The following is a 9991-nucleotide window of genomic DNA, read 5'->3' on the forward strand; positions in this document are numbered from 1 at the left end:
TTTCTTTTCAACTGTGCCTGGAGATCGTACCGCGTTTGTTCACTTCTGCTCTGACACGCGCGCCATTGCTGTTCACATCGTTCTCTCTTACCGCGTGCGCTGGCATGTGTGTATTATTATTTTCCTTTTGTTTCCTTTTGCTCTTTTTCGGTTTTTCATTTCTTTTTTTTTTTTTTTTTTCGTTTTTTTCATTTAGCTTTCGACAAAGAAGAGGAGCGAGTACGAATCGATGATGTACCGTTTCGAGTTGCTTTCAGCTTTTTTTTTCCGTTTTCTGTTTCCATAAATTACGCGTGTCAGAGCCACGCACAATTTTCTCTTTCATGCTATTTCTCTCTCTCTCTCTCTTTCTCTCCCTTTCTCTCTCTAACCATCGCTTTCTCCAATCTATAAATGTATGAATATATATTATATCTAATATTGCAGTGTTCGGTTATCGCTATGACATTAGTTACGTTACCACGATTACTTGTTTCTCCATTTACGGTTAAAAAGACAATATCGATCGCTATAGTTTATAGACACATGATACTTTTTAAAGAGACAAATTTACCGTTTTGTTTTACGTCTCTTTCTCTCTCTCTCTCTCTCTCTCTCGCTCGCTCGCTTTCGCGCTTTCTCTCTCTCTCTCTCTTTCTTTCGTCACGTGTTTTATTAATTAATAGTTTACTTTTTTTTTCGTCATTTTTATTTTTCGTTTACTTCTTGTGTGTCGTGTGTACCCGAGCGTGTACTTCGAACGATTATTCAGCTGTATATGTGTCTGTCTGTTTGTGTATACGTGTACGTGTGTGTATCGTGTGTGTCATGTACGTGTGTTCTTCTTTTTTTTTTTTTTTTTTTTTGTTTTTTTTTTTTTTTTTTTTTTTTTTTTTTTTTATTAACCTTAACCACTCGTCGTCGTTACTTTTTTTTTTATATCTTTTTTTTTTGTTAACGAATACATCCATTACAGATTATGGAAAACTATGCGTAATTATTATTATTATTATTTTTTTTTGTTTTGTTTCCTTGCTTACAAAGTGTTTCATTACAATCGTATTGTAATCGTATAATACTATATGTTTATCTTTTTTTTCTTTTTGTGTGTATCTCAATGTATGCTCTATATCAATCGCTTCGTCCCTTCACCTCCTCCGTTTCCAACCCTCTTCCATTTCGATTCGATTCAACATCTCTCTCGCTCGCTGCGCCTTCCGATTTTTCTCTCGTTTTTTTTTCCCTTTTTCTTTTTTTTTTTTTTGGTTTTACTAGAAGAGTATACATCGTGTACGTGTGTTTGATTCTTCGCTGAGCTGAGCCTCTCGTCTCAAACCGAGATCCACATTTGATTCGCAACTTATTGCAACGCTTGCTTCCTCCAACGCCTTTCCCTTCCCCCTCACGCCGACTCTTCTTCCTCGACTTTTTCCTTCCTTCTTTCTTTCTTTTCTTTCTTTCTTTTTTCTTTTTTGTGTCTCTTCCTTCAATCGTCGAGGAAGGATCACGCGACACGTCTCGAGACGCCGAGATCGACGACCAAAGCGCGGCCGAGATCGCCTCGCCATCTCTCTGTGAGGACCTCCTTCCGGTCGAGTCGAGGATACTTCACTCGCGGTGTTTCGCCGCGAACTCAGTTTCGTTCGGTTACAAAGATTAGAAAAATAATCGCCGCGAGGAGCTCTCCGCGTCTCGAGCCTAGATCGTCGATCCTCGATGCTCTGTCAGGGTTGTTATTTTCATCCCTCCTTTGCGGGAAACTAACGATCCGAACGAGCTACAGTAGAGTCTCTCCATTGTCCAAACACCGTGACGTTGACTTAATTTTTTTCATTAATTTGTTCTTTGATTGTTCAATCTTTGAACGACATTCATAAATTTAGTCATCGAAAGGAAATTGTATCGAGTATCGTACAGTAGTAGATAAGTCTAATAGTAGAAAAGAAAAACCATTTTTCTACGCTTTTCTAATTTATGAAATTGATCAATATACGTGTCTGACGTATTGCAAAAGCGATTTATTTTATCGTTTAATTATTATTTTTCTTAAAAATTTGGACGAACAGAAACAGATGAGAATGACGTGTTTTAACATTCGAGGCATTAAAAAGAAAAGAATACAACTTTACAGAGAATGTTAGATGATAAGTGAAAATTATAATTTTCTTAGCAAATTCAAAATATTACAATTATTATATCATGTATGTACTCATATTCATAGTCCAATGAAATAATTTTTGGAGTAATTTCAATTTCTATATATACCAAAAAAAAAAAAAGAAATGTTTAAAATGGTCAAATTTACTAGAATAAACCATTTCTTGGTTACCAAATTTAAACGCATTAATCTTCGTTTGAAACAGCAAAGAAATAATCGTTTCATTATATTTATCCTAATTAACTTTTGCCTCCCTGTTAGTTTCTACGCGAGAGTCTCTACCGTAATTAGATTTATTGTTAAATCTAGATGCCAGGATGACGTTCGTCTTCCGCAACGAACCTAAACCTTAAAAATCGCGATCTTTCACGTTTCTTTCTCTCTCTTTCTCTCTCTCTCTGTCTTTCTTCCTTTTTTGTCCACTCTTTCAATCGATTTCTCTCTCTCTCTCTCTCTCTGTTTCTTTAACAATAGCAGGTACTAGCATAGCTACCACAGTCGTACGTATCGTTAATAGTTACAATTAAGTTTAGATATTACTAAAGGGTACTGATCTCCTCGCCTTGTCCCCTCGCGCCTCTGTTCCCTCGAGCTTGCTCGCCCCCATTTTTACCCTTATTAGTTCCGCGATTTAAAAACGTGTTTCTCTTTTTTCTTTTTTTTCTTTTTTTTAGCACCCCTGGCGCGCTCGGAGAACTGCCGACTCGCTTCGTCGAATCTCTCTCCCTTCGATCGCCGGTTTTTCCGAATCAGAAACGATCTCTCTCTTTGTTTGATAAAATTTACTATTTAGCAAGGAATTCCTTTTCTTAGTGTGAATCATGATTCCGGTTCTAAGTAGTTTTCCAATTATTTCTAACGCGAGGCTTCGAGGTTGGCTCGTCGCCAATCTCTCGCTGATCTTTCGAAGGTTCGACGTGCTACCAGGAAGAGAGCAATGCCTCCCCTAGCGAGGGAATCACGATCCTTCGAGAGAACGATTCGTCAAGGAATTCCTTTCGAAACGAAGACACGGAACCGCGCGTTCGAGGTCGGTCGATCGTTTTCGCGGTGGTTTTAGACGGAACGGAGACGCGCAGTACAGGAAGCTGCTGGCCCGATGCGTCGATCATACAAAACTGGCTATATAAAAATCCGTACGAAAGAACGGCGAAAAGTCACGAAATGTCTAGAAATGATACTACACTTGTTACACACTTACACGATACGAAGATTCATCGCTAAACGTTCTCGTTAAGAGAAGCTAAGAGTCCTAAGAGAAGACACGGCCGGGACCGACCGCCGGGATCGACCGCGAACGCGAACCTCCTCCTTCAAAACCCACTTTCAAACGACGCAACAAACAAGGACGAGACGAGCAAGTCGACAATCTCCGGCCGCGCGTATTCCGTACGTTTGTTCCACGACGACAAGATTAAACACTTTTTTTTTTTTTTTTTTTAATACTTTTAGCACCTAGTGCCCGGCCCGCGGCTCGCGGCACCTCCGCCATCGTTGCTGTCATCGTTTTCATCGTTTGTCAACGTTGCTCGACGGACGTGAGACTGACCGTGACCGATATCGATCTTACGCGGATTCGTCAGGCTGTCGTTGCATTCAGCTCGTGAGGCCCTCGGGCTCTTGCAGAGTTCTTGGACTTTCTCTTTTTCTAGCCTTACGATCAGACTCGTCTTGTACACGACACAGAGCAAGTTTGTTCGTTTCGATCTCGTTGAACGTTTAGTATTCGTGATGCAACGAACGACGAAATAATTTTGTTTTACTCTTTTATCTTGTCGAAGAAATATACGTTGAAAGTTGCTCATGGCCTATTTCAGGTCTCTGACGACTTCAAGCGCTAAGGGGGAGTCAAATGGAATAATCAACTTGTACCGTACGTTTTTTTTTTTTTTTTTTTTGGACGTCGCCGACGTATTTTATAAAAATAGAAAGATTCGCCTCGAATCGATAATACCGTTCTAGCGGCGTGTTAGACGTGTTTGAATTTGAATCGAGCAATCGACTTGAGTCTTTTACTGGACGTTTTTAGATATCTCAGACTGTTTGGTGAAAATGGCTCGTCGTTGATCCGTCCTAAATGAAACAATCAATCTCGTACGTTTTCAGATTCACCTCAGGTGATTCGTAAAGGTGGACAGGTGCGAAATATTCAATCGAAACGATCAATTTCCCCCGTACTGTACATTTTTAGACATTTCGGCAGATGTCGTCAAGTCGTCGTCAAGTAAGCATGACATATCAATTGCAATCTGTTTTCCTCTGCCCTGGATTTCTCGAGAAACCTAATTAATAAACGTTTATTCATTCATTTATTATTCAAGTCAACTAAAAAACGTACGTGCAAAACGATCTAGCTAAACTTGCTCAAACTCCTTCGCGTCTGTTTTTCCAAAAAGTCTGCAAAACCCTCTCTCTCTCTCTCTCTCTCTCTCTTTCAGAAACTTCTTTCGTCGCGATCGCTCGCGTTTGCACAGAGCCCGGCAAGTGTTCGTATTCGGGGTCACGAGCACGGTCGTGGCGCGGCCGTCGAGGACAGTAACAGTGGCCTTTAACAACGTAATCACCTAATTAATCTCGCGAACGCGAACGCGGCTGCTCGCTCGCTGCTCCAACCCTCTTCAACCCCCACCGCTTTGCCGCCTCCTCCCCTCCTCGACGTGCCCTTTGTCCCCGTTCTTGCGACATCGTCGACGGAAGTTCGAACAACCGTTTGGCCCCCCGGGTGGCGCGCCCGTGTACGATCGATCGATTATACATCGCGTATAACGAATAGAGAATCGAAGAAATGCCGGAAGCTCTTCGCAGCGGTGAAATTAGGAAAGTTCGCGTTCAGACTGACGTCGTCTGACTCCGGAGTTCGATCACAATCACGATCACGATCACGATCACGATCGCGATGAACTGCTCCCTCTTCTGGAATCTCGGCGACGACGTCACGCGTGCGTAGAATTAGGGGGGGGAGGGGGAGTGGGAGGGGAGGAGGGGTGAGGACGTCACGTCGAAAGGGAATACGCTGCGGACAGAGATTAAACTCCGGGACCGGAAGCGGCGGGTACGGGCGAGACGAGCGGCGGGGCAGCGACGCAACGCGGCCATATTCCCGTTCGTGCGAACACGCCGCCACTCTCTATCTCTTCTTTTTTTCCCCCCCTCCTTCTTTCTCACCACCGCTCTTTCTTCCGCCAGTATTTCTTCTCTTTCCTTTCTTATTTTTTTTTTTTCATCTCCTACGTTCTACTGCATTTATTATAAAAATAAAATGTAAAATCGTACCGAGGACGAGTTCTCCGAACGGTATCGGAACCGGCCGACCACCGATCCGCCGTCCCGAGGTCGAGAAGTGTCGGAACAATCCCCGTTGTCGGCAGCCGTTGTTTCTTTCTCACCCGACAATTCAACGGCTTCCTCCTCTCCTCCTCGTGTTTTCTTTCCCTCCCACGTCCATCCTCCTCCTCCCCCTCGCAGCCGTTCTTCCTCTTTCGTGCTTCCGGCGTTCGGATCGAACGCGCCGAAACAAGAGGAACGAACGAGGGAGAAGGAGGGGGAGGGGGAGGAATGCTTGGTACATGCGACTACGAACGGGTTGTTACGTTCGTCGACGATCACGACGGAGCGTGACACAGGCAGGTCCCTATACCGTCTCGCGACAACCCGCGAAGTGAGTGCACATTTTGAATATAATACATAGGCTCTACAGATATATTTCAATATCAATTCTCCGACTATACCAGTGAAAAAATAAATTATTACACGTTGGTAATTATCTGTGTGTATACGTGTGTTATGGTGAAAGTGGTGCGCGATTATTAAGTGTCCGCACACCCCGCCCTCCTCCAGCGTCACACGCACGGACGCCCGATGCTCGCCATGATGTCTCTGTGTGTATCCTGTATGCCTCTTTGTGTGTAAGTATATATATATATATATATATATATATATATATATATGTATGTATACATATATAATATATATACGATCGGTAAGTGTCAGCAGCACGCCACGCAGTCAGGCGGGGCGTTCCGTGTGGTTATTAAACGTAGACGGTTACGTGTGTATAGATCGCTAGGTAAAATGGTTCGGGGAGTTTGTGTGTGTGTGTGTGTGTATGTGTGTCATTTCACGCACGTCACATTGCACGCGAGTATACGTATATCTGTATCGTGTGTAACTGTATCTCTGTGGCTCTTTCACTGTTTTCCAGATGTGGGCGCATGGCGTGATCGTTCGACATTTTCATTATATTTCTCTCTCGCTCTCTCTCTCTTTCTTTTTTGTTTTCTCTCCCCTTCCGGAACGAGCTCTGTGTGACCTCTCTTCTCTTATAGATAATTTTCTTCCATATTTCACGTCTCAGGTCAACACACAGGTGAAGAATGCTTCGAAAGGTCGAAGGGTGACGCCTAGCGCCATCGGAATCGGGGTTCCGCGTTCTGCTGTCTTCCGGTTGCAGATTGTTTAGGTTACACGCGGCTCTCTGTCACTCTGTCAGTCGGTCGGAAAGTTCGCGTTCGCGAGTCCCGTCGCGTCGAACCGTTCCTCATCCTCTTCGTTCCTCTCCCGACGAACGTCTTGCGCACGCACGCTTCAGCACACAGCCGCATTAAATCCTCTATGTAATCACGCTCTATGTAATCACACTCTCACTCTCTCTCTCTCTCTCTCTCTCTCTCTCTTTCGTTCTCTCTAACTCTTTCGCACATTCTCTCTCTCTCTCTCTCTCTCTCTCTCTCTCTTTCGTTCTCCCTTCCTCTTTCCACATCTCTCCATCACGCGACAGTCTCGCGTCGTCTTGATTCGCGCGCGCGTTCAACCGATGCGTGTGTCTCTTCCTCTTCCCCGGTGTCTGCTGATTGCCGAAGACTTCTCTCCTCTTCCTCTCCCTCCTCGTTCACGCACGAGAATATCCTCTCTCCAATGAGAGAAAAAAAAAGAAAAAAAAAAGAACAGGCGTCGAAATCACTTTCCATCGATGAAAAAACCTCGACGTCGTCGTCGTCGCACGATCCGATTTCAGATCGACAATTCTGACTATCGTTCAGAGAGGTGTAGCCAATTGGCGACTTAGATGTTTCTTGCTTCACCGGAGAGAGACAGAGCCAAGCTTCTCCGATCGGTTGGTGTGCAAGCAGAAATCTGGTTTTCTATCTCTCTCTTTTTTTTCTCTCTCTTTCTCTCTCTCTCTGTGTACATGTACGTCGATGTGTGTGTATGTGTGTGTGTGTGCCCGTGTGTGTGTGTGTGTGTGTGTGTGTCAGGGTCACGGAACCTAGACTCTGGACGTCGGTCTCGAGGTCGCACGTTGAACGAGAGACTGGAACGGTCATGAGGAAACGGCCCGGTCTCTCAGACGATCCTCCGATCCTCCACCTTCCTGCCCGGCGAAGCAGCAGAGGATCAGGCGCGATTCGAGCCGCGCCAGCCGCTCGGTCTCCACTCGCGCCGGTTGGTATTAGTTGGCTACGAGCAGGTGTTGGTACTGGCTGGCCGGGTACGGCGTCACCGAGCCCAGGCCGAAGTTGTTCAGACCCTCGACCAACGTCGTTTTGTCTTGCTGCTGGCCAGAGCCGTTCACGTTGCTGTTCGTCGCTGCTGAGCCGACCGGGCCGAGATTTCCGGCACTCTGCGAGTTCCCGTTGCTGCCGGCCGCGTTGCTGGTTCCGTTCACGCTGCCACCGTAGAACTGGTGGCCAGCGATGGTCGTTGGGTCGAGGTAGGACGACGGAAAGTTCACGCCTGTGTACAAATCAGCGGAGAGGTAGCCACCGTGGCTGGACGAGTCGAAGATGTTGCGGTGTGGGAATTGTGGGTGATACGCGGCCGGGCCGTGCTGAAAGAAGTACGCGCTTGGGTCGGCGTGTTGCTGACCAGCGCCTGTCACTATGCTTCCTGGCGAGAGGCTGCGACTGCGAGGAGAGCTCTGCGACACTGGCAGACCGCCAGCCGCTGCTTGCTGCTGCTGCTGTTGTTGCTGCTGTTGCTGTTGCTGTTGCTGCTGTTGGTGCTGTTGATGGTGATGATGATGGTGGATCTGTTGCTGCATGGCACGCTGCTTGATGTAGTTCGAGAACTCGGTGGGGGACATTCTGAAACGGTACGATTGAGAGCGGTTCAGTTGTCTGGCAGTTGGTAGGTTGGTTACCGGGGGGTTGTATTGTGGTTAGGTCATTTGGATCGAAACGTTACGTTGGGTTATGCGGTGCGTATATAGGATACTAGTTCGTTGGTTAGCAATTGGTGCGTGTATCTGGGATTTTGTGGATCAAGCGTAGAACTTGTGGGAGAATTTGATCCTTCTTTTTCTCTATATTCGCAATTATTTGACAAAAACAAACTTAAATCGATATCAACCGAGAAATATCCACCAACCTGTTTGCCCGTTTGCTGCTGGTCTTCAGTTTGGTGCTGCCAAACTTGGTCTGCGCGAAGGTGGCGGTGGTGAATGTGAGCGGCGCGGTGGTACGTGGGATGAAAGCTGGGACAGGACTAGGCGAGCCCTTGAACGAGCTCGTGATGGGCGTTGGCGACGGTGCCGACGAGGAACCGGACCCGTGGCCACTTTGCTGATTGTTCGACGACCCGTTGCTCGCGTTGCTTCCCAACGAGCTCGGGAACGGCGACGTGGACTTCGGGCTGAGGCTGAGCCCGCTCAGAGACGTGCCCACGGCCTCGATAGGCCTGAAGCATTGTGCCTCCGGGTTGAACGTCTTGGTCACCTCTCGGTCGGCGGAACTCTCGTCGTGTGGATCGCCAGTCTCAGAGTACAGAATCTTCACCGCGTTCATCTCGCCGATCCGGTAGCTCACCTCCCCGGGGTCCACCCAGATGGCGAGCTCCGCCGGTAGGTTCTCGAGGATGTCCTGAATCGGCACGCCACTCTCTTTGGCCGCCCTTTCGAGAACCGGGTCCACGGGGTCGCCAGTCTTCAAACATCTGAACGCGGATCCCTTGAACGGTTTCTCCGGGTACCAGTGGCCCTTGAACTTGTCCTTCAACGCTTTCTCCAGCTCCTCGCCGAAGATGTTCACCCGCCTGCGCGGCAGCTTGTTGTAGAGGTACGATATCACGAAGTTGAGCGCCACCTGCACCTCCATGTGCATCTTGCCCTTTGCTGGGAGAATCTTCGGGCTGTTGCTGGTCCTCGCAGCCGCGGAATAGCACTCAGCGGGTCCGCACGATCGGCCGTTTTGCCGCCGACCGCTCCTCTCACGCGACTCCTCGACGATTCGCCCACTAGACGACTGCGAGGGCGACGAGTGTGTTTCGGGTGTTTCTGTTGCCTCGGTGGTGGTGGTTACTCGACGATCCCACGAGATACTGTAACGAGGGAAATGGAAAATTGATCGTTACGTTTGAAGATTTATCGATATTGTAATAAAACATGTGTACGTAGTGTACAAAATATCGAAAGATTATAATTTTCGTTTAGTTTCTATTCCTTCGCGATAATGTAAAGGTACGTAAGCATCCCACCGTTTGCTCATCGTGCAGCGATAATCCTAATCAATGTTATTCTAAATTCCTAAACTTCTTTCCTGAACAAACTTTCTTCTCATTAATAAAATGATGCAATATTATTAATATAATAAAATTCCTTTTCTAAACAAACTCTCTCTTCATTAATAAAATAATTCATATGTCATTAATATNGTCAACCGATGTTATTCTAAATTCCTAAATTCCTTTTCTAAACAAATTTTCTTCTCATTAATAAAATGATGCAATATTATTGACATAATAAAATTCGTTTTCTGAACAAACCTTTTTCTCATTAATAAAATAATACAATATTATTAATATAATCAACCAATATTATTCTACATTCGAAACTAACTTTCAGCCATTTTTTTCGCTTCC

At 46.0% G+C, this 9991-nt stretch overlaps 1 protein-coding gene and 1 long non-coding RNA gene across 2 annotated transcripts; both read right to left on the reverse strand.

The window, feature by feature from the left end:
• Positions 1 to 1079: 1079 nt before the first annotated feature.
• Positions 1080 to 6838, reverse strand: LOC122533535. The gene is made up of 2 exons (XR_006307732.1): positions 5015 to 6838; positions 1080 to 4981 (listed from the first exon to the last, which is right to left on the reverse strand). It is a non-coding gene; the product is annotated as an uncharacterized LOC122533535 (long non-coding RNA).
• Positions 6839 to 7374: 536 nt separating this feature from the next.
• LOC122533533 (protein Tob1-like) lies at positions 7375 to 9449 on the reverse strand. Its single transcript, XM_043663350.1, has 2 exons — positions 8504 to 9449; positions 7375 to 8220 (listed from the first exon to the last, which is right to left on the reverse strand). Exons 1-2 carry the CDS (start codon positions 9232 to 9234, stop codon positions 7587 to 7589), a joined length of 1365 nt encoding a protein of 454 aa, XP_043519285.1. The 5' UTR covers positions 9235 to 9449; the 3' UTR covers positions 7375 to 7586.
• Positions 9450 to 9991: the final 542 nt, after the last annotated feature.

This window comes from Frieseomelitta varia, unplaced genomic scaffold (genome assembly GCF_011392965.1).
Source record: "Frieseomelitta varia isolate USP_RPSP 00005682 unplaced genomic scaffold, Fvar_1.2 scaffold_535, whole genome shotgun sequence".
Taxonomy (NCBI): Eukaryota; Metazoa; Arthropoda; class Insecta; order Hymenoptera; family Apidae; genus Frieseomelitta; species Frieseomelitta varia.

Coding starts and splice junctions, on each gene's coding strand:
- LOC122533533 (XM_043663350.1), bottom strand. CDS start 9,234: ATGCACATGGAGGTGCAGGTGGCGCTCAACTTCGTGATATCGTACCTC. Junction 8,221..8,503: donor AGCAGCAAACGGGCAAACAG/GTTGGTGGATAT, acceptor GTACCGTTTCAG/AATGTCCCCCACCGAGTTCT.